Consider the following 27,283-nt stretch of genomic DNA (forward strand, 5'->3'; position numbering starts at 1 on the left):
AAAATACGTTTGTATCAATTTAAGAAGTTTACTCAATCTCTTATTATATACTTTATAATACTATTTCAACTTATTTAATTTATAATAAACAAAAAAAAAAAAAAAGGAAAACAATTTGTATTTATTTCACCGACTGAATTTCTTAGAAACAAAAATTTCGATTTACAAATATAAAAATTTTAAAAATAAAAAATAAAAAATAAAAATAATACCAAACAAGCCCCTAATATATTCGTTACAGCATGGAGGTGATGCTAATTTTACCTTAATTTCCCAATTATCACCATCTTTTTTCTCTAATTAAATTAACATTTTTCTCTTGAATTATCCTTTGCATTTCTCATAAATAAAATTGCCACAAAAAAAAAATCCTTTTCTTGAAAAAGAAATATGCCATCACAGTCTAAATATTTTTAGCATCAGATTCAGTAAGAGAGCCACAATATTATTTGCTTCTGTGCCCTTTCTTATGTTCCAACGGTTTATAAGCTCTTTTTTTAACCATAATTATATATATAATTTAGAAATTAATTCCTATATAATATTATATTAAAAATTAAGAAGTGTGTTATCTTTTATTTTAAAGATAATTAATATATATTATTAGATTAATTAGCTAGCTAATGCTTGAAATGGTCTCATTAGACAATCAGGTTGGAGATATTTAATTATCAAGTAGAAGGAAGCCGGTGATATTATTAGAGAATATTTTAGACAAGGAAGAGAGGGGAATCACTCTAGAAGAAAGAACTCTTGAGAGATGATAACCAAAGCACTTTAAAATAGAGATAATACCAATATAAAAATAAAATAACACTACCAAGTGGAAACATTTTCCAACTTTCCGTAAATGAAAAAGATTCTTTTTTGTCTCAAAAAATTAGCTTAATAATAATTTATCCAGATATAGAATAATTAGTAGTTTATGAAATTACCATAATTTTGTAAAAAAAAAAATTATAATAACTTTTAATTGCTTCAATTAAACTTTTCAAATTATAATAACTAAATTGATTTTCGGTTATACTCAGATATATTAACTAATCAAGATTCTTATTTTCAGAGCATATAATTTAGTTGTACAATATCTATCCTTATTATACTAATTAATCTTTCTGTTAATGATGACTAATTAGTTAACGAGAAAAAATCAATGAACTATATAATTAAATTTTAAACATAGAATAACTTCACTAATATATTATTATGTGATATGAAATAGTAATTATTCATTCTTTTTAATAATTAGGAGGTTTAATCATTTTTGGTGTTAAATGTAAAAATAACTTGTGTTCTCATTCTTAAGAAAATTGAGATCGGTTACCATCCATTCAGCATCTTATTGGTGTGATTCACTTTTTTTTGAAACATTTATAATAGAAAAAGAAATAAAAGAATTTAGTGTAATAAAGATAACGTGGTTGAATTTTCTTCTATGAAATATTTGAAAGTAAACAAGAAACTAAACATTAATTCACGAATTATTTTATAAAAAAAACTAGAATATTATTATTATAAGTGGAAGATCCAAATGATGGAGGACATTGAATTGACTCGAAATGCCCTTATGAAGAGGGAAGAAGAGAGAAGATTCAAACAAGAGAACCTTTCAATGGATGGTTGTATGGTCAAGGACCAAATGAACCATAATCTGAGGACCCAAAAGGTAATTGTTTTTATATTAATATACAAAAATGGGACCCGGACCACCAGAAAGAAAATGTAGCAGTGGATCATGTGCAAACGGGTCCAAGTTGTTATAATTTACAAAAAAAAAAAAAAAAAGTGCAATTTAAAAAAGAAGTTGGTGAATAATCTTTAGAAGTTGAAAACAAGACAAGAAAGAAGAAGATGATGATATGATAAAGAGATTATGAGAAAGAAAGAACGAATCACGTTAAAGTAATAAAGAAAATGGTAAAATGGGTTGGGGGCCTATTGGCTAATTTTGGCGGGACATGAGAAAGAGTAGTGAAGGCATTAAGCATGCAGATAACATACTTGCTAATTATATTCACTTTTTTCTTAATTTTCTTTCTTCAATATTTTTGTCTTGATTTGCAGTCTTTACCTGCTAAAATATCTCTCTCTCTCTCTTTGAATGCTTATCTTATCCAGCAGCTTAAGCCTCTGCTCCAACTTCATCTTCCATTTTGTTGCCTCTTTCCACTTTTCTTTTCCCATTCTCTCCTGCTTTTATTCCCTAATTTACACATATGCCACAGGCCTTTTAAAACTGGAAATCCAGGATTACTCTGAAAAAGTACTATTGAAGTGTCAAAATGGGTTTGCATTTGAATTTAACATAAATCCGTTTAATACATTACTTAATTAGAGTTAATATGAACACCACATTGAATAATCATGTCAAATATATAATATAAATATGAGACATGATATAAACACGACACTTATAATTCATTTATCATATATAGATCGCATGCGTATTAAGCAACCTAATAAAAATGACTATAATTTATTTAATTTATATATATATATATATATATATATATATATATATAAACTATTTTTATTATCCCTAATTAATTATAAATTAAATTGATTGAACAAATTAATCTATGACATGATTTATTTAAATTTTAAACTATATCATATACAAGACAATCGTTTATGATACAAATTTATTTAAACTCAATTTTAATATGCTTAATTTTGTGCCACGGTGAATCATCTTTCCGAGTTATGATCCATTTTTGACGCTTCACATAGCTCGATCTTAAACAAGGGTATTGTAGTAATTGTAAGCAATTCAAATGGAGGGCTAATTAGGTAATTTGATAAGAGCAACTAGGTTCCTATTTTATTACCTCACATGATTTTTCATTTCCTTAACCTTTCTTTCTTCTCCTTGAGAAAAATCCAAATCGCCCACCCACCACCCTCTCTCTCTCTCTCTCTCTCTCTCTCTCTCTCTCAGAGTCACGGCATAAACATACATAAACCACTGCAAACAACAACATCCACACCTTAATTCAAATCTCTCTCTCTCTCTCTCCAACTCCAGTTGGAAAGTGACTAACCTCAACTCTATCTTCCGCTCTTTCTTGTCTCTTAAATATATATACACATACATCACAAAGCACAAGTATTTTTAAACCTCCAGTCCTAAAATCCGTCTCTCTTCAAGAAATGCCTTCTAATCCTCCGAAATCCTCTGTTTTACTTCATCGGATCAACAACAACGCCACTAACTCAACCATCGCCCAGAAACGCTGGTCTCCTCTTTCTTGCGCTACACCAGTGCCAGAAACCGTCGCATGTTATCACAACCATGAGTTAGGTCCCAACCAGTGCTGCTCCGCCGTCGTACAACAGATCGCAGCCCCTGTCTCTACTGTTTGGTCTGTCGTCCGGCGATTCGATAATCCTCAAGCTTACAAACACTTCCTGAAGAGCTGCAACGTCATCGTTGGCGATGGCGCAGTCGGTACTCTCCGAGAAGTCCACGTCATCTCTGGACTCCCCGCTGAAAATAGCACGGAACGGTTAGAGATCCTCGACGATGAGAGACACGTCATCAGCTTTAGCGTTGTTGGTGGGGACCACCGGCTGACGAATTACAGGTCCGTTACAACTCTCCACCCTTCTCCTACGGGTAACGGCACTGTAGTGGTGGAGTCTTACGTGGTGGATATTCCGCCGGGCAACACCAAGGAGGACACGTGTGTGTTTGTGGATACCATCGTTCGTTGCAACCTGCAGTCGCTTGCTCAAATGGCCGAGAACTTGACCAGACGCAATAAATCATCCTCGTGAGTGATAAATATAAATATTATTATATTATTATATAGATATTAGTGTTAAAATATCAAATGGTTTGGTGATACTGATACACCGTCGTTTTTGTGAGTATCCGATGTAGGTTTGCCAATGAAACTTGAACAGCTTGTTTTTCCTTGTAATATTACTACTTCTGCTATTTCTTTGTTTCTTTTTTCTCATCAATTTGTTAAATAGAAAATGAATAATGACACATCCCATCACCTCTCTCTCTCATGCGACCTTTCACTAGTTTTCCTCCGTCGTCATTACCCGCGAAGTGATGGTTATTAATAAATTATTAAACGACATTGTTGGTTTGGATGGGAGTAATTTAATTTAATAATAATAATAACAATAATCAAAAAGAACAAATAAATGTTCTATGTAATTATTATCATTTTTTTAAATATAATATAGTTTAAGTTAAAAGATTGGGATTTATTGGAGATTGAAGATGAATAAAATAAGATCAGAGTTGCAGTCATTGATTAGCGGTGGATGGCCTTAATCGTACCCTGAGTTAATGCATATCTATGGCAGCTGACGATGGCCGGAAAATGATGGTGTCGGCAATAATTGAAGTTAAGGGAATATATACAGTATTGGGACTTCAAATTTGGTGCGTATAGATAAATTAGGAGCATGTTAACAGTTAACTATATTAACCGCTGAAAATGAAGACTGTAATAAGAGACAACATATAAATGGAGGTACTATATTTATCATTTAATTGTAATGTACCAACTGAAACCCTCGTGTGGTTCACATCACTTTCCTACTTGACGGTGTGCTAAATCCAATATGCTTCATGAATATCTTCAATCACCCCTGAATCATATGAAAAAAATATAGTATCAAATTTTCAGATTTTTCACTTTTTTTTTAAAAAAAAAAAAAATCTACATTACAATATTTTAATTTTTCTAAAAATTCTTAAGGAAAATGAAGCTGAAAAGCTTAATTATTTTCGTTTAGGTGTATATGTTATCCCATACTGATTTGGGATAAGCTGTTAAATAACATATAAGCAACGTTTAACCCTTGATTTAGGTTGTGGGGGTGAACTATGCGCAGACTATTTTATTAACATGATATGCTTAATTATCTTAAACTTTTGATTTCATTTTTGATGATGCAAATACTCAACCATTAAGCTGGTAATTCGATTGCATTATAGTGTAGTGCTTTGGTAATAATTAAAGTGATTATTGGTGAAATAATACAAGTTTAGATTAGATGGCATGAATAGTTTCTAAATTAACTTTAAGGCATTGCACTAATTATACTTGTCTAATTCAATTAAATATAAATTTAAACTATAAAACATTTACTTTATCCAATTTGGTGTATGGTTTTGATTCTATGTCATATATTCGAGTCCAACCTAGAAATTTCGTTTTAAGGCATAATGCACGAGATTGGAATGGGAACATGTTTGGAATTAAGTTTTAGAAAAAAGAAGAAGAAGAAGATTAATAGCGTGAAGCGAATCAAAAGCTGCCTCCTGCAACTTGACTTTGATAATACAAGCAGCTGTTAAAAGATAGAGAGCAAGTTGCGAATTTGTTTTTCTCTATCTATTTAATCTCTCTCTCTCTCTCTCTTAAAATATATGAAAAAGAAAAAGAAAAAGAAAAAGAAAAGAATGCGCAAGTTGCAGAATGCAGACTATAAAATTATTATTATTTTTCTGTTAGTCTTTGGTTTTTATTTTAATTTTTTTATATTTTGAATAGGACGGTTTTGCAAGTTGCAAGTTGATATGCAAGTGGGAAGGGGCTGCTTTTAATGTTCTCGTGTACTAGGGTCTACCTTTTTTGAATGCGTTCACGCCACCACCCATTCTTAATTCATTCTCTCTGCTGCTTCTTCTTCTGAATATAGGAATTTCAATTTCTTGTTTTGGACATTATGATAAAAACTCTTCAACTGTAAATTCAAGATTCAGAATCCAAAACTCGTATCACTATTGGCCAATTCCAGTCAATCGTCCATTTCTATGGTATGGTCCATCTCTTGGCAGATAAATTTAGCTTTGTTCACGTTACATCTTTAAAATTTTGCATGTGTTTATTGTACCAGAAAACAAACACTTGTCTCCCTCGGCAAGTTGATTTGTTAGAAGCATAATAAAAAAATGTTAACGTTTTTAAGTTTTATAAAAAAAAAAATCAATCACTAGTGAGCTTTTAACGTACTAAAAATTTCTGAATTAGATTCTTCAAAGAAAATTATACATGGCAGGCTCTTAAAAATAATTTAGGATTTGGAATTAAAATTTAAACTTATTAGGATTCTAGAGTTTTTGGGTTATAAGCTTAGAATTTACTATTAAAAACTCCTACCGCAAAACTCCTCGGTACTATTAAAAACTTGGAGCAAAAATGATTTGCAGAAGAAACTAAAAAAGCATACGTAGAAGTTATGTGCACAAAACTAAATTTAACACATGGTGCTTCTAGTTCTAGACATAATACCTAATGATTAAACAGTAAAGACGGGTAAAATATTCCAACTTCCAAGTTTTGCCGGAGGGAATGGTACGTGGGAGATTTATCCATTTATAACAACTCCTCCAACTTAAAAAACAAGAGAAAAAAAAGCCTTTTACATATAGCATTATAATGTATTTGATAAATTTTACAGTTGATTGAGATTTCGAAATCAATGCTTACTCGATATTAGAGAAGGGAACGGTTCACGATTTTAATTGATTTAGAACCGTCTATGGTCAAAATTAAATGAGTTTATTTCTCTATTACTGTATCATTACTACTTAGAGATGAATATAATGCCACCGTATTAAAACATATCTAAATGTTGACATGATAACAAATTTGAAATGATTAAATGATGTCATTATCATTAATTGGTTGTGCTGTGATGTACTAATGCCAAACGAGATGAGAGATTCTTAACTAGTAGAAGAAATATCTAAATCTAACTCTCTCTTCACCATTACTGGTTTCCAATGTTTGGTTTTTGGTTGCCTTCTTTTAGCTTCTTATCAAATTTTATAATAACTTACAGGAAAACTAACTGTTTATTAGTTGGTGAAGTTTTCACATCTATGGTTGCCAATGAGCATGCATCTTTAAGTCTTAACTAATCTAACAAGAATAGTTATTATCCACAGGGAGTTGCAGGCTAATTTTGAGGACCCATCTTCGAGGAATCAGATAGTTTCAAGCACATCACCAATGATATATATGCAAAGAAATGAAGGGGAGCGTCTGAAGTTTGAAATTAGAAGGTGTTGAGGAACCTTCACGGCAATGCCTATGGCCTGTGGATGTGGAGATATTAACCACTGCGACCTAATATCAACTTATTTTATTTGACCATAGTCTTTTCAACAACTAAAAAAATACAAGTAAAATAGTGCATTACAGCTTGTGCATTGTTGAAGTTACTAAATAATCCCTCAATATGCACATATAATCATCCAGTATCTTTCTATTACCAAAATTATTTTAATATTCTTTATAACAATTTGACCCAAAGCTCTATATATATCTCCGGACCAAGTTTTGGATCTCTTGAGATGGGATATACATATGCTGGCTGTAGCTTGACCACCCGCGCTGAGAAGTTTAAATTTTCTCTTTTGGGGTTTTATCTCTTCCTTTGTATTTAAAGAACAATCTATTAGTCGTCAAGATAAAAACACAACTACAATTTTTAAAATATGCATTTATTAAGAATAAAAATATTTATATTTTATGTTTCAAAAGAGATTTATATCCATTTCATGGAAAATGTATCACTATATACTTAAAACTATTGATTCATGAGTCATCAAATCCTAAAATTGAGTCATTTAATTCAAAACAGCCGAATTTTCTCCATGGGCGATGACTAATGAGTTCTCATTGGTGGTTAATCATTTTCCTTCTAAGTCAGTTTTCTTTAAATTTTCTTTTATTTTTTATGATATTTTTTTTTATTTAGGCTCTTATATAGAAAGAGTCGCAAATCTCATGCACAATAAATTTAAAGGTGATCATATTGGACTTTTAAAAAAATTATAGAGCTATGGCCATAAATGATCATCAAATGAAGCAAGTGATTGCCTATATCACATATATTATGCTTTATCAACTTGATTACATATTTCAAATTAAAATTATCTTCTTTTATTATTTATATAATTAATTTATTACATTTTAGATAAAAATATAGAAACTTGTTGGTCAAAAAAATCTATATTGTAAATAATTTGGTTCACGTCACACATAGACTAAATCTGGGCAAGTTTTATCCCTCAGCATGGGTTAAAATATCTTAAGCTTGATTCATTAAACATACTAACCTAAAAGAACCAAAAAACCAAAGAGATGGGTATTTTGGTAAAGGACTAATGAAGTTGGCCAGTGATTGGCCAGATATCCTCCAAATGGACTTGTATCGATCGCTTTCAGCAAACAACCATGAAATTCACTTCCACTACTCCTAATTTTGGATAGCACAGCCATGAAAACGATTTCTAACAACCTTAGCCTTTTTACAAACTTCAAAAATGGAGACAACATAACAACACACCATCTCATTTCAACTTCAATGGCAAAGAAACTACACCAAATCCAAATGGTTCCTATAGCTCCTTCTAGTTGGGCATGGGGAATAAGAACCACTTTCCAATCCCTTGTTGCCCTTCTGGTTGGCGCCGTCATAATCGCCGTTTATCTAACCCAGAACAGTGAGGATCTTATAGAAGATAGAACTACGAGTAAAATTAGTTCAGGTGACTTGTTGTCTACTTGCAATTTATTTTCCGGCAAGTGGGTTTTCGATAACAAAACTTACCCTTTATATAAAGAGAAGCAATGTACTTTCATGTCCGATCAGTTGGCTTGCCAGAAATATGGAAGAAAGGATTTGAATTACCAGAACTGGAGATGGCAACCTCACCAATGTGACATTTCAAGGTTTTTTTAATTAATTTCTATATTTCCACTTATTTTGAATTTGTCTGATATATTATATATGTATATATGGTGACTGATTATGTTTACAGGTTGCGTACGTTTTGGCTATCTTTTTGAGTTCTTTTGGAATTTTCTTTTTTGTATTCTTCTTTTGCTTAACAAATAAAGGTTCAATGCCACGACATTGCTGGAGAAGCTAAGGAACAAGAGGCTTATGTTTGTTGGGGATTCGCTAAACAGGGGACAATGGATTTCGATGCTTTGTCTTGTCGATTCCTCCATTTCGCCGGATCGAAAATTCATGCACCAGAACGGTTCATTGGCCACCTTCAAGGCTATTGTAAGTATTAATAGAGTTGTTGCGTTCTAATAAACAACTAGGTTTAGATGGCCGAGGTGCTCTAAGGGGTCGGATTAAGGTTCTGGTCTGAAAGTGCGTGGGTTTTAAATGCCACTCCCAACAATTAATTTTTTATTTTTATTTTTCAATTGGGCTTATATCTGAGTTCAGTAATCTCAAGGTTTAATATTTAAATAATAGGCTTGCCTCTGGGCCCACCCTAACTAAAAATTTGAAATTTGCTTTTTTGTTTTTATTTTTGGTAATAAATAATATTAGAAAAAGGGAAAATAATAATACGGTCCTTAAATTTTAGCCTAATTAATAGTTGAGTACCTCTATTATCAAAAAGTAATTATGAGATCCCTAAATTTTGATTCTGCCAATGGTTTGATCTTTCCGTTCAAAACACCTGCTTTTAACCATTAAATTAATACGTAAATACGAAAGTACCCTTTACCAACTTCACTTACAGCCTTGGTCTTCAACCACATCTATAACATCACCCTCTACTTCAGTTTGGCCTCCAATATGGCTTCAATCTCCATTTTTGTGATAAGGGAGTTAAATAAGTTTTTTGATTATCATAAAATCCTCTTTCTTCAGCTTCGAAGCATCAATCGACGAATAAATTAACAATCAAATCAAATTCAAAAGAAATAATGAAGACAATTAAATAAGATATTTTTTGCTTTGTCTTGTGGAATATTTCAGCCTGGATGTGGAGGTTGCTGATCAAACAACTTCCTTGGTTGCAAGGTGGTAAGGAGGTTTTATTCACGGTTTCTTTAATAATGACAATATGAGCATAAAAACCAAAATAATTAAAATCAAGAAAATAATCAAAACCAAGCAGTTTTTCTACTATTTCTGTAAGATCGAAGTATGACAACAATGGAGGTAAGGATGATATCGGCAAGATCTGATTTATAGGGATTCGCTGCGATACCGACGGATATGGTTGTGCAGTCGTTCTTGCAGCGCAATATTCATCGCTTTTTGTTCAGTAGTAGGAAATGGTCGCAGTTCAGTTATCGTCAGGAAGATGACATTGTTATGCTTAGAGTGCTTATTGGTGGATTTAAATTTTTTCTCTTTCATTGGACTCACTTAAATTGTTAAGATTAACCAGAAAAGTATACAATTTTAGACGTAGGGATAAAACCGTTAACAGAATCAAAATTTATGGATCTTATAATTACGTTTTGGAAATAGAGGTTCTCAAATGATAATTAGACCAAAATTTAGGGAGGCGATTATTATTATTTTCTTTTAGGAAAATGATTAATTTATCTAAAAAAAGGGCCCACCCTATTAACAATTTGAAATTTGTTTTTTCGCTTTTATTTTTGGGAATGAATAATGTTAGGAAAATGATCAATTTATTTCCAAAATTTACATTTTAAATTACCTTAATACCTTTCTACTAATTTTCTACCAATATACTCTATAATTACAGTGGGATTTAATAAATAAAGGTAAAAAAAAAAAAGTAAAAACATAATATGTTTTCTTGAATTTTGAAAAATGACACTTAAACGAAACTGACGGTTTGAGTGGAAGAAGAGAGTAATGCTATATATTACACAATGTAACTCATTTTTAATGTCAATTAATAATGTAATCTAGGACTACAATGCCACAATAGAGTTCTACTGGGCTCCATTACTAGTGGAATCAAATTCGGATGATCCGGTAAACCACCGGGTACCTGATCGGATAGTAAGAGTTCAGGGAATTGAAAAACATGCTAGACATTGGACTGACGCAGACATTCTCGTTTTCAATAGCTACCTTTGGTGGAGAAGATCCAATATGACAGTTCTGTAAGTACAAATTTATTCTTCTTCTTCTTCTTCTTAATTTCTTAATTAAAATTATTTGATAACTGTTTATTATCAAATATTACTTTATATGGCAATTTTGATCACAGGTGGGGATCATTTGAAAGCCCAGATGGAATTTACAAAGCAGTACAGATGCCACGTGTTTATGAGATGGCTTTGAAGACTTGGTCTGATTGGCTTGAAGTCCACATTAATCGAACCAAAACTCAATTGTTCTTCATCAGCATCTCTCCAACTCACCAAAAGTAAGTTCCTTAATTCTTTAATTTTCAGATCTTCTCCATTTTCTCAGATCTTCTTCAACTCACCAAATGATTTTGACTTTGCAGGGCTGCAGAGTGGGGCGGAGCTGAAGATGAAAACTGCTATGGTGAAACAGAAGAAATAAAGAAACAAGGATATAGAGGACAGGCAACATGTCCAGAAATGATGGGTATAGTGGACAGAGTGTTAGATGACTTAAAAACAAGAGGCTTAAATGTCCAAATGATTAACATCACACAGTTATCAGAGTACAGAAAAGAAGGTCATCCATCTATATATAGAAAGCAATGGGAACCATTAACAGAAGAACAAACATCAAACCCTAAAACTTATGCAGATTGTATACATTGGTGCCTACCTGGAGTTCCTGATGTTTGGAATGAGCTTCTTTATGCTCACATCATTAATCTTTGACACAAATTTAATCCAATGTACCCTTTAAAATATTTCAGGGAACCCCACAAATTTGGGTATTTATATACATATGAGTGAAAAAATTGAATGTGCCTGCCTTGGATTAGTTTATATTTTTTATATATCTTTATCCATATGTTGATCAAAATATTTAAAAGAGGGTAGGAAAATTTATCAAACTCCAAGGGAAAAAGAAACAAAAGGTCTGGATAGTTTAGAAGTAATTGCGCAGATGTCTTCCATGGTATTTTTATTTTAATACAGTGGCAATAATCTGACTTGTGTGCAACCATAGACTATGAGAATGATGATGTTCTCGAAAGAGTTTTCTTCTTCACGAAAGTAAAATGAACTAAATATTATATGTATATTTTTGAAATAAATTTAATTGTCTTTTTTTTTTGTTTTATATTTAAATTCCTTACCAAATTTAGCTATTAATTATGAATTAAGTATCAATTCTATAAATGAGCTTAATGTAATCTTGGCCAATTTTGATATATTGCTTAAAAAAGGAAAAAAAAATCCAAAAGAAGAATTCCAAATCCCAATTCACTATGGTCAAAACCTTTCTTTAGCAAAATTGGTCATTTTTGACATCAGACCGACAAAAATTCAGTGTATCATAAATGCCTAATCTCATCTTCATCACAAAATCTGATTCCCTAACTACACATCAATGGTCAAAACCAACTGTGCAATCTGTGGGACCAAATCCTCCGAACATTACTGCGAAATAACAGTAGTAATTACCATGCCATCAACGAGAAAGGCATATTGTTCCTCAGTAGTCTCGGCAGCACCTTATCATAGACAAGCACCAAAATAGCATAATACGCAGGTCAAAACCCCTGTAATATTCTACTTGGTCAGTCATTTTCCACTGCCAGTTAAAAAACGTCTCTATTTCAATGATTCTTTAATTTTTTTAGCAGCAGAGCTTAACTAAGTAGATTTGCATCTTCAAAGTTCAGCTTCGTTTCTCTGCAAACGATGATGCAGAGATGGAACAGAAAAAGATCTCATTTTCCTCTATTAGCATTTGTCTTGCTTGTCTTTATTGGTTGTTCAATTCTCTATAACGAAAGTAGCATTCAAGAAATCCAAGATAGCGAAGTTCATGTCTCTCATAAACAAGAAGAAACTGCATTTACTTACATAAAACCAAATCTTGGTACCCATTCCGGGCGAATTCCAGGTATACTTCTTCTTCTTCTTCTTCTTCTTCTTTGCAGGGATTTATCGAATATTGGGTCTAACTTTTTACTATGTGCTTCTCTTTCTTTGTTATGTGTTTCCTTTTCTTGGGTTGAATTTTTTAAGTTCTTCAATTTCTACTTTTAGGATATAATTATGATCTTTTTTCTTTTTCTGGGATTTCAGAGTTTCTGGATAGGTTTGTTCGATGCAACTCGACTAGGGAATACAGTGGTAAGAAAATCCAGTGGGTTGACCCGAAACCGAAAGTGGGTCGCCGTGGAGAAAGTTTAGAGAGGTGTGATGTGTTCTCAGGCAAATGGGTATTTGATAATAAATCATATCCTCTTTATAATGAATCGGATTGTCCGTACATGTCTGACCAATTGGCATGTCACAAGCATGGAAGGTCTGATTTGGGATACCAATACTGGAGGTGGCAACCTCACAACTGCAATATGAAGAGGTATTTTTTGCTCTATTTTATTCTTCTATATCTATAAAAGAAACTCTTTTGATCTATGAACATCGGTTTCTCTATTGTTTAGTTGGCTTTGTTTGCTCTTATGAACTGGAATTTTTGGAAGTCAATCTATTAGAACTAAATGCAGCCTTATTATGTTTGCTCAAAAATGATATACAGCTTTTTATGAATTATGAGGTTTTCTGTTAGACAGGACTTTTGCTTAGTTGTCATTTGTCCCCATTTTATCTCATTTTTTTGTGCTATAGATGGAATGTGAATGAAATGTGGGAGAAGTTGAGAGGGAAGAGACTGATGTTTGTGGGGGATTCACTAAATAGAGGGCAATGGATATCAATGGTGTGCTTGTTACAGTCGGTGATTCCCGCAGATAAGAGATCTATGTCACCAAATGCTCCTCTTACCATTTTCAGGGCAGAGGTAAGGCAAAAGCAGTAGTAGAATAAATCATAAACCTTATCATGCAGTCACAGGAAGGAAATGCATTTGCAATGCGTTTCTTCACTATTCTCTAAGAAATCTTTCTTTAATGTCTTGTGTTTATGTAATTTGCAGGAGTACAATGCCACTGTGGAATTTCTCTGGGCTCCACTTCTTGTTGATTCTAATTCTGACGACCCTGTGAATCACAGATTGAATGAGAGGATAATCCGTCCTGATTCAATTCTAAAGCATTCAGCAAAGTGGGAGCATGCTGATATATTAGTATTCAACACATACTTGTGGTGGAGACAAGGCCCCGTTAAGCTATTGTGAGTACATTTCCATTCAGATTTCATTTTATGATAATTAGGTTTAATGAAGTGATTAAAATATTCAGACTTGGCATTTTTATCCTGCCTCATAACTTTTTCAGATGGAGTGATGAAGAAAATGGAGCTTGTGAAGAATTAGATGGATTAGGAGCCATGGAGTTGGCCATGGGAGCCTGGGCTGACTGGGTAGCTTCTAAGGCTAATTCCCATGAGAAACAGATTTTCTTTGTTACCATGTCTCCAACACACCTCTGGTGAGTATGAACCTGTGGTATGATGGTCTCAAATACTGGTTCTCAGGATATAGCATCTCCGGTTAATATATAGGCTCAAGACTTAAACAGGACACCAGTAATGACTGGTTGTATGATTCTTGCTCCCTGTTTATGAGCTTGAGTTTAGTTTAAAACTTATAGCTTTAGGAGTTGGGTCTATCATGAATCACCTCTTGCTTGCTGTTAAACATTTAGAAGTCCTATATCTTCCTTTTTTTTTTTTTGAATCATGTGCTGGTTTAGATTGTCATTTTAACTTTTTGTTAGGCTTAATTTGGGAATATCATGCTTAGTGCTTGAAATACAAGAGGCTTTCCAAAATGCATCTTCTTCTAGTTATTGATAGCCAGCTTTAAACAAACAAATCGTTTGTGAATATTTTCTCCATCTACATCCCTGTTGTCTTGTATAGTAAGCATTTAGCTAATAATTAGTTTATTTTATTTCATTGGAATATAGAAACAAAAGCTACAAATTTGAAAGATTGAAACTTTCCTTTTCAACATTCTCACATGCATCCATACCAAAATCTATATGAACTTCAAATCAGCGTGACATGACAAAGAAATGATAAAAAAACTCGGAAAAAAGAAATTAGAATTCTCTCACCTAATACCTATAGTAAAATTATAATTCATGATTGTCAAACTTTTAGCATGCTGATTGCCATATCCAGTTAATGCTACTATTGTAGCTCGTGGTCACCATTTCCTGAATCCATCGGGAACCATGCTGTTATGTTTTCATCAAACTAAACGATTTTCAAAATTCAGGAGCCGGGAATGGGAGCCTGGAAGTGAAGGAAATTGCTACAATGAGAGGACCCCCATTGACTGGGATGGCTACTGGGGTAGTGGTTCCAACTTGCCTACTATGCGCATGGTAGAAAAGATCCTGACAAGATTGGGTTCAAAGGTTTCTGTTCTCAACATCACTCAGTTATCAGAGTATCGAAAGGATGGCCACCCTTCTATCTACCGAAAATTCTGGGAGACATTGAGCCCCGAACAGCTGTCCAAACCAACGACTTATTCTGATTGCATACATTGGTGCTTACCTGGTGTACCTGATGTATGGAATGAATTGGTATTCCATTTTTTGTAAAGCAAATATATCCTTTGAGCTATTAGCAGTTTCAAATAGCAATAGCCAGGAATTTTAGTGAGGCTCATGTGCATTCCTGTTGGCAACTAGCAATTGCTGCTTTAAATTCTTGACTCTTTAGAAAAATTGATTGCAAAGAACAAGTGATATTCTAGTGAGCAAGTGGTTATAGCCAAGGAAGAGTTCTTGTCCTGTACAAGTACCGATCGTGTAATATACATAGAGTGGCTTACACAAACAAAAATTTTGTTTGATTCAGAGAAAGTGCATATAACTGGTTTCTGCTGGATTATTTATTTAAATTTCAGATGAATATGGAAATTAATTGCCATGGCTGAACCCATATACCATATTTGGGTGCCAAAATATCTCTCTTTTTCAATTTGAACTTGAAAGTGACAATGAAAGTGAGAGGTTAAGATCATTTCCTTCTTGTCCATGGCACTCTAAAGTTGATGAACTGGATGGCAGTGCTCCATATTCTGAACCCACATGAAAATCCTGTTTCACAATCTTTTTGAAGAAAAAGAGAGGTTAGTCCAGTATAACTTAAAAAAGAAAAACAGTCTTCATAGTTCTTTTTGAAAAAAAAAAAGAGAGGAAGAAATACTAAACAAAAACAAGTATATATTATTAAAAAAAAAAAAAAGGATGATAATATAATTCTGGATGAGCTCACCTTCCTAAAAAGAGTGCCATCTTCTTCAGCATGCCAACCAGCTTCTTCACAAAGAGCTTTGAGTAGGTCATTACTGTCAGCATGTTTAGGAAGTTTGTAGTTTCCATGCTGTCTAAGTCCTGCAAATATCTTACGAGCCACTGCTCGTCTTCTTCGCTCTCTTTGCTTGTTGTTTTGGCGTTCTCTATCAGTAGGAAATCTATATTTGCTAACAATACCATATTTAGTACTTCTATTTACTATCCAAGGCCCTTTCGTACTCTTAATACAGCCCTTGATTATTATCTTCTTCCCATCGTTTGCCATTTTCAATTTCTTTCTTAATCCTACTGTTCCTTCTTTCTTGAGAAGCTGTGCTTAATATATAGTGTGCCTGAATTGAAGTTGCTATGGTATGTGTGACCAAATTTATCAAAATGGGTTCTAGTGATTGTAAGCTTCATTTTGATTTTTCATGGATATTTTTTTAATTAGGTTATCTTTTGCGACAGCACCAATCAGTAAATTATGCTTTACAATCAGAAGAATAATTGTTTTTTCTATAGACACATGAGATTCCATGCAAAGTGCAAACCCTGTACTTGTTCTTTCAGAGAAATTCCATTCTGTGATAAAGAACTAATGATTTCTTTGTCTCATGCCAAATTTTAAACACAAAACAAAGAGAAGAAACAAACAAAAGGAGGAAATTAAATCACAAGTTTTAGCATTACCGAAACAGGCTTGTTTCAGTTTGACCCAGAAGGGTATTTTATTGAGATTAGCTAAAAAATGCTTTAGAAGTTCTTTGTAAGGGACCAATGGACATTTTGATATGATCTTTTGGAAGATAGAAATGGAGATGAAAAGCTTTAAGGCAAGAATGCCTTGTTTCTAACATTTGGATGCAATACTGGCATGGAAATTTGAGGGATCAAATAAGATACTGTAGGGACAAACATGCACAACCAGCAGCAACTGAAAAGGAGCCACTTTATGCCTTATAATAGGAGAAACTGATGCTAATGATCTGTTGCTTTACTTTATGGCTACAGATCGTATTTGTCACAGAAGATGCTGCACTGTAGGATTTAATTGATCAATGATTTTCTTTTTTTAATTATAATAAAAAATATATTTTTTTATGCTTTGTCTTCTTGCCATTATGAACTCCAGCGGATACAGTGATAAAAGATTTATACAGCCGAGCCCAATTAGTTTAGCATTGAGGTTTAGTTGTTATTATTGTAGTAACAAATCTAACACTTTGTTGGTTAAGGTTAAGCTGCAAAATGAGGGCAACTCTCCAGAGACTAGGGCCTAGGGGTTGGGGGTTATTTGGATGATACAACAGCACTTCTATTTTCACAAATAGAAATTTTCTTTTAATAGATTTTCAACCAGCCAAAATCAAACAAAAAATTGAGGGTATCATTTCTACATATTTCACAAACAAAATAAAAATCAAATTGCCATCAAATAATTCAGTATACTCGTTTTTTCCTTCACTAGATTATCATTTCAAAGACATGTCTTCAGACATTGAACGGCTTTTTACGCAAAATCTTTCCCCCAGGTCCAACAGTGTTGCATTTCTTCATTCTGGAAACTTACTAGAAACATCTATAATTAGATATTAGAAACTCAACAGTGAACATTGATTTCTACAGCTCAATAGTTAGATTATTAGACATTAGTTTCTCAAATGTGATAATTCTTCTTGACCTTTAACGAGAACAAACACCAAAGCTTCCCTAAGCTGCTACAACACCACATATACCACGTATAGTTTTGATATTCTCACGTAAATTATTTTCATCCAATGGAGTTAAGGTCCGAAATTTTGCCAATTGGCATGCAACATTTATGGCCTTTACAATGTCCCTGCACAGGATCCCAAAATAAATTGCTGAAGGTATCCAATCTTCAGACACATGGGAAAAATGCGCAAACTATATAATAAATGATAAAAGGAATCAGTATTGGTGATCGAACAAACATGTAAAATAAATGAAATAATACATGAGCAGATGTATCAATTGTCTGAAACTACCCACAGTACAATGCGAATCAACCAAACCACCGATTGAACCAAACTGCATTAGTAGGTTTGGTTGATTTCAATGCCTTTTTTTGATTCGGCTTGAAATTTTATAAACCACCATTATAAATTTGATATGTACAAAACAAACCAAATTGAATCATGAACAGCCTAATAAAAACCACCACTAGAATCTTCCATTAGCAACTTTTTCCTTCTGTAAATTGCAACACGGCATTTCTAAACGGGGTTCTGTTAAATAGCCTGAAAAAAATTTCATTTTTTTCTGAATTCCATAGTTACAAAATAAAATTGGCTCTTGATCATTTACCCATCTTGAATATTTACAAACCGTTGAGCGCTGGGATTGTACAAAATTGGTGGACGTGCCTCCATCTCCATGACCAACTTGCAAATGCCAACTGCATTGTACACATGCTTCTCCAAAGTCCTGTAAGGTGAATGTCAATGATTATCAGAAAGTATGATAAGTTTAAGCTGACAACTCGGTCATAAACCAATGTCATACCATAAATATGTGAATAGCTGGTTTGATTTGAATGGATGTTTTTGTCACAACTGCTACTGCCAACACCGCATTCCCTCTTTCTTTCCATGTCAATTAACTATGATCAAATGACAATTCCATACATGTACATTGCTGGTGACATCTTCGACTACATAAGTAGCCGAGACAAGAAAATAATTTTGAACAAAATCATCAATTATCATACAGGCTAAAACTCTCTCATCAAAGTCGAGTTATAGAGGATTGGATTAACATATAAAGAAGCTTACTTGTCAGGCAGTCCAGTGTGCCCTTTAGCTTCTAGCCTTTATGATCACCAACAATAAATAGAACTTTCTCTTTGAGTTTGTCAATAATCTGCATGAAGTAATGCAAGAAACATAGTCAATGAAGAGCAGGCATCATTACAACAAACAAAAAAGATGACAATCCAAATTCTGAAGATTGTGCACCAAGCTAGACGTTTTCCCCCAGCTTTGAGCAGAAGCAGCAGCAATTTTAAGGTGAGAACAAATTGGGGAATCAAAACTGAAAGAATAAGTCGAATTTTCTGTTGCTTCTGCTATCCAGAGATGATTTATTTGGTCCTTTGCTTTCTTGATGAGATTAAAGAAGCCAACCTGCAAAGGTCATGCATGGAAGCTCTGTCAAGCAGACAAGCAAGGAACTTTTCAAAAAAAAAAAAAAAAAGGCTAAGTAGCTTCTTTTTCACAAGTGGAGAGGAGCATGAAAGCAGTAATCATTTAATAGCATATTTGAGTAGATGTCTGTCCTCAGATAACTTTTGAGAACAAGTCCTTTTTCTTCTTCTATATAACTTCATTAATACAACTTTAAAATCTTACAAAATAGGAGTAGCAATTTATATAGAAGAAGAAAAAGGACTTCATGTAAGCAGAATAGCATGGCATGCATAGGCAAAGAGTCATCTAATTGGTTTCTCAATTATATTTAGTGGATTACTAGGCTGCAGTCATCCAATGATCAGTTTGTCAGATGGTTGTTTGACGTTTATATCCAACCAAAAAAGCTTAATTTCAGAGCACAAAGGAACACTGCATAATTAATGAAATACCAATTTGAATATTGGAGATCCTCCAATTGAACAGACTCCTTTACCATAAGAATTCTGAGTTCTATTATAGTTACTGAACACAGTCAAAGAAGAATGCATTGATTGTTAGAAGATTTTATCTAGTGTGAGACATTACAGTTAGACTGATCCATATGTCCCATTTGGAAATTATTACTGAACAATGCTTGTTACTTCCGCAATGTAAAGCCTTTAAAGGACAGTAAAATGAACTAAATGCACTCACAGCAGATCCTTCAAGATTATAGTTGATTGGGGTGAATGAATCATCATCTATATAAGGTGAGCAGAAGCTGATGGCAAGTAAAGAATTTGATAATTCTTCAGACCATAAGGCAGAAATGGAGCAATCAGTAACAAAAACCCACTGTTTCTTCCACTGAGCAGTTGTATAAACCTCTCCCACATACACAACATATGCAGCAATATCAAATTCACTGCATAATGTAAAGAACATATATGAGAATAATAGTAAGTTCACAAGTTCTTAGATTCTTCTAAACATGGAAATCTTAGCATTAACAATGGCATGAATCACCTGGAAAGAGGAACTTCACCCAAATTTGACATTAATACTGATACTCGAGGATTGAAAAAAGGCCTATAAAAGGATAATAATTAGCTAGATTAAATTACTGATAACTGATGAAGCAAACAGAGACTTACTGGAAGTTTTTGATTGCTAGGGGAGACAAGGGTTCCCATTTGGTCGTAGATCCTCTTGCTTGCAGGTAAAGTGTATTCGAGTCAGCGTTCACTGGTAACAATCCTGCTATTGCATAGGCCTGTCCCTCAACCAGCTCATTTCGCTGTTACAAGTGCAAGTAAATTCAAAAATATGCAAGGAACAAAACTTGAATATAAATTTTCTCAATATCCAATAGGCCAGCATAAACATAAAAGAAACTAAGGAAGCTGAAGGAATAACATAGTGTTCAGATATATATGCACAAAATATAGGCATACAACCTCACACACTGTGACACAGATAGAGAAAGAGATGAAGGTATAAAAAAATAAGAAAAAAAAAACAACACACTTGGATTCACCTGTTTCTCTGTCGGGCTCCAAATTGTTATTAAGCCTTCTTTTGCAACAGCTTTACCATGATAACTAGTTAAACCAACCACTCTAACCCTCAAGAAGGGGGTTACTTCTCTCTCCTGTATGCCAGCATCTTGTAAAGCCTTCTTAATTGCTTTATCCATGTCCAATTGCTTAGTTGCCTACGATCAGCTCTGCGGTGGTTAATGATCACCTTGCAAATAAAGACCAATGCTTGAAGTAAAGCATCTGAAACACACCTCTAGTTTTGCTTGGTAAGAAGCAAATGAATTTAGCTGCTCTGGACTCATCTCTGCCATTATAACTTCTGGTTCTGCCGCTGTCTCAAGTATCTTCAAGATTTTAGCTCCTTCTTCACTATCACTGTCATTATAAATATGGGACCCTTTTCTTTGGTACTCGGAAACAATGCCTTCCACAACTGCAGAATGTCTGCAAGCTCAAAAATGAAGAGGCATGGAAAGCATTAGTTGTTTTGGGCTATGAAGTACATTGATGTAAGTTCACACGCCACCAACACCAAAAGATGCATCATTATTACTTTGAACCATCTAAAAGAAGCTGACTTCCTCCCTAATTACTTTAGGTATGAAGGCACTGGTAGCTACTTGGTAAACAATTAATCAACTCAGTTTAACCTTCTGGGGTTGAGTGATCAAGTGCATCTCCAATGATACGACCAATTTTGTGGAATCTAAAATCTTTTACAATCTACACACATGAAATTTTACAATCTGCACATTCTTTCACTTCATTTCATTTCATTAATTTTACACATGTTACTCATCCTTAATAACATTTGCATCCCAAGGTCTTCTTATATCTATGCATGGATAAGTTGTCAATCATGTAATTCTATATAACTTAGTATGGCATAATGTAAAAAAATAATGTAAGAAATCCTAGCTATGTCATGAAATTAACAGGTTCAAAATGCAATTTGCAACAATCATTCAACTAGATCATGCCATAGCTGGCCATAGAAAATCAAAAACCATTCAAAGATTCAAACCCTTAGAAAGTAAGAAGAAAATACTGAAGAAAAGAGAATATGCTAAGCGATCATGGTTTAATCCCCTTAGAGATAAAAAGTATCTGTAATGTAGGAGGTAGAAAAGCTAATTATAGTATAACTAGTCCAGTAGGAAAGTAGTCACCTCTGGTTGTACAATTGCATTGTTCTAGCCTCCATCCTCTCTGATCTCACAATAGATCCTCCATCTCTTAACCTAGAGAAAACAGAAAAAAGAAACCACTAAACTGAGCATGATATGCACATAAATTGAATGGGAAAACACTAAAACAGGACTAGCTGCAGATTACTTCTCCTTATATAGAATAGGGTATATTCGCGTGACTCCAACCAAAGTCCGAGGGATGGGACCACCATTATTTTTTATGCATCTAAAAGCCAAAGGAGGACCAACACCCTTGCCTGTAGAAAATAATCAAGAACCATGGATAAGGACTTAAGGAGACAAGAAAGCAGATAAAGTACAAATATGACAAATTGCTACAAATTGTGTGAGAAATGTAATTTATATAGTCCAAACAGTGCTTACAGAATCCTAGCCGATCAGCCCAATGAGCTCTATACGTTCCATTGATATGCAACAGCAGACTGACAGTCCTTGATGCCTGGAATTTAAGCCAGAACCTAAGAAAGCTCAGTCGTGAAATAAAGTAAAGATCCTAATTATTTAAACTTCGTTCAAACACCAAAAACTTACAAGAATCTCAAGGGGTGAAACAGGGCCAGCCCAGCCACACAATCTTGCTCCCCATATCTTCGAAATACATAAAGTGAAACTTTAAGCAATGGGCACCTTGTCCAAGATGTTCCAATCATAAAACAGAAATGAAAAGCAGAAGCAAACATCTTACTCGAATTTTTTGCCCCACAAAAAGTTTTCCAGCGGAAAGTTGCTTTGACAGTGGTATATCCAGAAGAGCATCTATTGAATACCTGGGAGCCAAAGATGCATTCAGACTAATAAGAAAATTGAAGGGAGAGTAATCATTAGCATTGGGACTTCCTTACCATCCATCTGTTAGTTCCATTCTTGCAGCATTACTACATTCATCCCCATTTAATGCCAGGTTCTCTATTTTTGGTTTACAACTGATGCAGATAGCTGAAATGCATAGAACCATCATAGAAGAAGGCGGTGAATCTCCTTCCAGAATTCTCTTAATTGCAGAACGGTGTCCATGATTCACTTCTCTTTCATATCTATGACATTAATCAAATATTTAATATTTTTATCATCATTTACTGTAACCTTAAAGTAAAACTACAGCTTAATGTAATTCAGATACCTATATTTCAGTTCCTCATGCACATTGGAGACTGTCAAAAACCTTGTGGCAGATTTCCAGGGATAACATCTCTCATAACAAGCAAGTTTCCAAATAATCCACTTGTAGTGATTCATAGTCCACCTTGACAGATAAATGGAATATAGAATGGGTTACTAAGTTGTTAATAAAACAAGTAAAGAGGGCAGCTTCATGGATATAAGAGTTACCAGTTAAACAGCTATTAATATACTCATGAACCATGAAATGGGCTTGAAGTTCCAGACTACAACAAGCAATTTATATCTCCAAATTTAGCTCTAGTATGCAAAGTCGCATAACTAGAGCAATCATAAATTGGCCAGGGATAAAGTTTAACTCTAAGTCAACAATTCATCATTATTCCAATATCCACAGACAAATTTGAGAGCAATAAACTGACACGAACTTCATGCTGAGTAACAAAACACACCTACAGACTAAGAAGACATGTAATTCAAAAATACACCACAGAAATATAGAAAGAGAAAAAATTGATGAATACTCTTTGGAAACACATTGTATCGAAGCTCCTGATTGAACCAACATATGGTATAAAGCTTCCGCTCCAATGCAGTTCACACCAGATTCATCACAGAATTTGTACTTCTCTGCAGCCTCTGGTTTGATCCACCCTACTTGGTCCGTGAAGTGCTCCAGCTACAAAAGAATTTCAGTGTTAGAGCAGAATAAACCTGCAGAAAGCAAGTAACAATGATCAAATCTGCATACCATGTTTTTATCTGAGGAAGGCACTTCAAAGTATTCCTTGATATACATTCTTGGAGTCCGAAAAGGATATCTAGTAGAAACTGTTCTTCTGCAGCAGGAATTTTCAGATGATGAAGTAGATAAACCTGCTTAAAAGCATACCGTAGTGAGAAGCACAAATTGTTTATGACCAAAAACAGAAGGGGTAAATAAAGAGGAGGTTAGTCCAAAAGCCCTTGTAAAGTTACCATTGAGAACGTATGAAACATTCTTGTTCAAAGGAATGATGAATTTGGAACTGCGGGGCCTCTTGAATTGAGAAATAGAAGTTCCCCTTCCAAGTTTCCTTTTTTCATTATTCACACGTCTGTGATTTGTGCAAGAGGTGCCCAGGGTATTTGAAATGTCAACCAATGGCCCACGAGATGATCTTGCAAGGGTGTTAATCCTCAGTCCATTACCAATTGCTGAGGAATTATCATCTAACATATCCAACCCACTAGACCCATTGCTTAATGGCTTCTGGATGGAAGATATAGTATTATTCAACCCACCAAACTTTTCATCATCCACTGCATCAAATTTCTTGATCAAGCTAATTCCTGAAATAATATTTTCTGAATTGAAGGATGACAGAACTTGGTTTGAAGATGATTTGAGAGGAGATACGAAGCTTTTTCCAATATGCTTGCTCTTTGCAGCACATGGATAAGTAAAAGCAGAGTGAAAATTTGCTTCCCTCATAACTGAAGCATCACTGAGTCTACATACTTTGGAAACTGTATGAGCTGGATCAACTGCATCATCCTCATTTAAGAAAGTTCCCAAGTCCGGGTCACCAAGAAGACTCTTTGCACGTTCCAATGCATCACTGGAAACAGATAAGGATCTTCCACCTGCAGTGTGGAATTTGATTGGAGGTGGTTTCGGCGTGGAATTATGTAGTTCAGATTGCAACAAGTTTGGAGTCACTGCATTTGATAGCTTGCTTCCAATTAAAGATGGTGTCGAAACTGACTGCATTCCACTATTGTCCATATCCTCTTTCATCCTCAAATATGATAAATCCTGCCACTCATTTTGTTCATTTACTTTAGGTGATTTCCTTGGATGTTGAAAGCCTTGAAAATTGGAGACATTATTGTTTTCCAAGCCTAATAATGTCTTGGCTCTGACCAAACCAGCTGAAGATATATTAACCGATTTCCCAGACCCAGTAGAGAAGAGGGAGTTGGTGAATCCACATACATTATCAGAATCCTGTTTTTCACCTGTCAAGCACACTGAAGCTGTGTAACCAAATTAGGGTTAATCTAATATCATGTACTATTAACACAAATATGATTGCGAAATATGAAATACAAGCAATCAATTATTTGCTAAGAAACCAGCAAAAGACATTAAGAGGAGGTATTCTGTATCCCATATTCCCATTATTCCAATTTCTAAAAGATAAAAGAATCAATTTGTGCTTCCTCCAAAAGTGCCAGTCTCAATTGATATTTCTCTTCATACTCTCAGAAACCAAAAAAAATAAAAAATTGAATATAAGCTAAGCCCAAATCTTAGTTCTTGTATCTACACTTTTATAGTCTGCTCAGCCTGCTTGGGAACAATCAAAGCATTTATGATAGTGTGCAAAGTTCTCAATAGTTAAAGACCCAAATTTTGATAACGGGCACAGTCATGTTACAAATAGACAAAAATTAGAGGCAGGCACCAAATTGCTAGGTTGTCAAAAAAAAAAAAAAAAAGAAAAAAAAAAAAGAAAAAAAAAAAGAAAAAAGAGTTAAAAAAGTTTCAACACTGAGTATGCAAATTAAGGAACTAGAGCAACAGAATGGACAGCAAATGGAAAAAGAAGGATCACGCACCTGAGCCGATGGCACCATCACCATTGCCAAGCACAGACAGGGCTTTAGCAATCGAAGACTGTTTCAATACAACCGACTTCCCTAATCCTGTTCGGAACATCGGCGCATGCCCAACATCTTCTTCTTCGCCGCTCTCTAGAAGTTTCGAACACTCTACAAAACAAGTAAAGCATAAAAATAAAAGTATAGATTTGCATCTACATACACCGTGTTTAATGAGAGAGAGACCTTGAAGTAGTAGATCGGTCATGGAAGGAAGACGATGAGCGGAATTACGAGGTTGAATCGGAGCGCCGTTGGGTCCATCTGCAGGTTTGCTAGGGAGGATTTGGCCGGAAATCTCCCACCGAAAATTATTTCCGGTGTCGGAGAATATCTGCCACGTCGACATTTGCCGGGATAGAATCAATTAGGCTATTGATAGCATCACTGGCTTTTCTGTATTATTTTTAGAATATTGTGCAGTTACAGAGAGCGGGAAAGTTAAATTTGGCGGTGGATAAGGAATTCATTACAATTTAGAAGTGATGGGCTGTTGTTTTGGGCTTTACATCCAATGAGGTTAGGCTAAACGGGAATCGACTTAAACTGAGCCTAGTGAACTAACCGAATTAAGCCCAAGTTAACGAGAATGAAATAACAAATTCAGAAAAATAGTAATAATTTGATTAAATGAACAATATTTATTGTAAAAACATGTGTTTTTAATATGTAATTTTAGCTTTTTTTTTACAATAATATTTTTTAAATAAATAAGAAAGAAACATACACAAGTCATACGACCATAACATGCTTGCACACTGAAATAAGAACTCTAAAATTTATTAAATTATTTTTAACCGTGTAATTTCCATTAAATTTGTCAAAATTGTTCTAAATTGTTTCACAAATTTACAAAATTAGAATTAATTTAACTAAAATAATATTTTTATTTACTATGAATGTGTGTTTACTTCATGCATTTTTTTCTGTCATCAAGATGTAAAAAAATAATATTTTCAGGAACAAATTTTGACTCAACGCAAGGGATGGATTTACAACTAGTAATAAATAATAATATGTAAAATGTTATATTTGATTAAATATTTATACTCAATAATATTAATATTTTCATACGTTTTTAAGATACCTTAATTTCAAAACTTAATTACTTTTTTCAAAATTATTATTAATATTATCATAATCAAAGTAGAATCGCTTGGCTTGGCTTCTTTCAACTTTCAGCGGAGGAGGACAACTCGAAAAGAGTAACTTCTTGTACTTTCTAGATCATACCTTATTTTTATCTATTTAAGAATTAAAAGGAAGAAACTAATGGACAAAATGAGATCACGTAACTTGAAGGTTAAGTTTAGCCTTAGGCATAAATAAATATATAAATATAAATATTAAATAATAACCAGACAACTTTGCAGATATCTAGAATTATTTTGGGGCATGTTACCAGAATTTGGCTCTTACAGACAATGGTGTCCATTCAACGAATCCCCTTTTTTTTATTTTTATTTTTTTTTTTTTTTTTTGTTCACGAGAAAGATCACCACTCGCAAGCTTAATTAACTTTTCGTATTAGGCCAATTGTTT

General features: G+C 33.8%; 5 protein-coding genes across 9 annotated transcripts; 3 read left to right on the forward strand and 2 right to left on the reverse strand.

The window, feature by feature from the left end:
• The first annotated feature begins 3,006 nt into the window (after positions 1-3,006).
• On the forward strand, positions 3,007-4,004 carry PYL4 (PYR1-like 4). The gene has a single exon (XM_012234391.4). It carries the CDS (start codon positions 3,151-3,153, stop codon positions 3,775-3,777), a length of 627 nt encoding a protein of 208 aa, XP_012089781.1. The 5' UTR covers positions 3,007-3,150; the 3' UTR covers positions 3,778-4,004.
• Positions 4,005-8,309: 4,305 nt separating this feature from the next.
• TBL34 (TRICHOME BIREFRINGENCE-LIKE 34) lies at positions 8,310-11,689 on the forward strand. Its single transcript, XM_012234445.4, has 5 exons — positions 8,310-8,711; positions 8,880-9,051; positions 10,681-10,877; positions 10,985-11,143; positions 11,228-11,689. Exons 1-5 carry the CDS (start codon positions 8,344-8,346, stop codon positions 11,574-11,576), a joined length of 1,245 nt encoding a protein of 414 aa, XP_012089835.3. The 5' UTR covers positions 8,310-8,343; the 3' UTR covers positions 11,577-11,689.
• Positions 11,690-12,428: 739 nt separating this feature from the next.
• TBL35 (TRICHOME BIREFRINGENCE-LIKE 35) lies at positions 12,429-15,635 on the forward strand. Its single transcript, XM_012234390.4, has 6 exons — positions 12,429-12,774; positions 12,960-13,239; positions 13,506-13,677; positions 13,813-14,009; positions 14,114-14,266; positions 15,061-15,635. Exons 1-6 carry the CDS (start codon positions 12,570-12,572, stop codon positions 15,389-15,391), a joined length of 1,338 nt encoding a protein of 445 aa, XP_012089780.1. The 5' UTR covers positions 12,429-12,569; the 3' UTR covers positions 15,392-15,635.
• A 111-nt stretch (positions 15,636-15,746) lies between these two features.
• On the reverse strand, positions 15,747-16,548 carry LOC105648142 (uncharacterized). The gene is made up of 2 exons (XM_089717338.1): positions 15,954-16,548; positions 15,747-15,904 (listed from the first exon to the last, which is right to left on the reverse strand). Exons 1-2 carry the CDS (start codon positions 16,374-16,376, stop codon positions 15,770-15,772), a joined length of 558 nt encoding a protein of 185 aa, XP_089573464.1. The 5' UTR covers positions 16,377-16,548; the 3' UTR covers positions 15,747-15,769.
• A 1,487-nt stretch (positions 16,549-18,035) lies between these two features.
• On the reverse strand, positions 18,036-26,173 carry BRCA2B (BRCA2-like B). 5 transcript variants are annotated; one of them, XM_020684911.3, is made up of 21 exons: positions 25,928-26,172; positions 25,700-25,852; positions 24,074-25,096; positions 23,847-23,971; positions 23,620-23,774; positions 23,097-23,219; positions 22,819-23,010; positions 22,662-22,743; positions 22,508-22,564; positions 22,340-22,415; positions 22,101-22,212; positions 21,935-22,006; positions 21,017-21,209; positions 20,762-20,938; positions 20,379-20,521; positions 20,251-20,313; positions 19,939-20,149; positions 19,072-19,239; positions 18,889-18,976; positions 18,620-18,767; positions 18,036-18,541 (listed from the first exon to the last, which is right to left on the reverse strand). In XM_020684911.3, the coding sequence occupies exons 1-19, from the start codon at positions 26,088-26,090 to the stop codon at positions 18,920-18,922; spliced, it is 3,345 nt and encodes a 1,114-aa protein (XP_020540570.1). In that variant the 5' UTR covers positions 26,091-26,172; the 3' UTR covers positions 18,036-18,541; positions 18,620-18,767; positions 18,889-18,919. The 5 variants fall into 5 exon arrangements, with proteins under 5 accessions (XP_020540570.1, XP_012089779.1, XP_012089778.1 ...); XM_012234389.4 differs by having other exon boundaries at positions 24,074-25,108; XM_012234388.4 differs by having other exon boundaries at positions 24,074-25,114.
• Between the last annotated feature and the right edge of the window lie 1,110 nt (positions 26,174-27,283).

The sequence above is a fragment of the Jatropha curcas genome, chromosome 2, assembly GCF_041381405.1.
Source record: "Jatropha curcas cultivar XTBG-Jc1 chromosome 2, XTBG_Jcur_1.0, whole genome shotgun sequence".
NCBI classification, from domain to species: Eukaryota; Viridiplantae; Streptophyta; class Magnoliopsida; order Malpighiales; family Euphorbiaceae; genus Jatropha; species Jatropha curcas.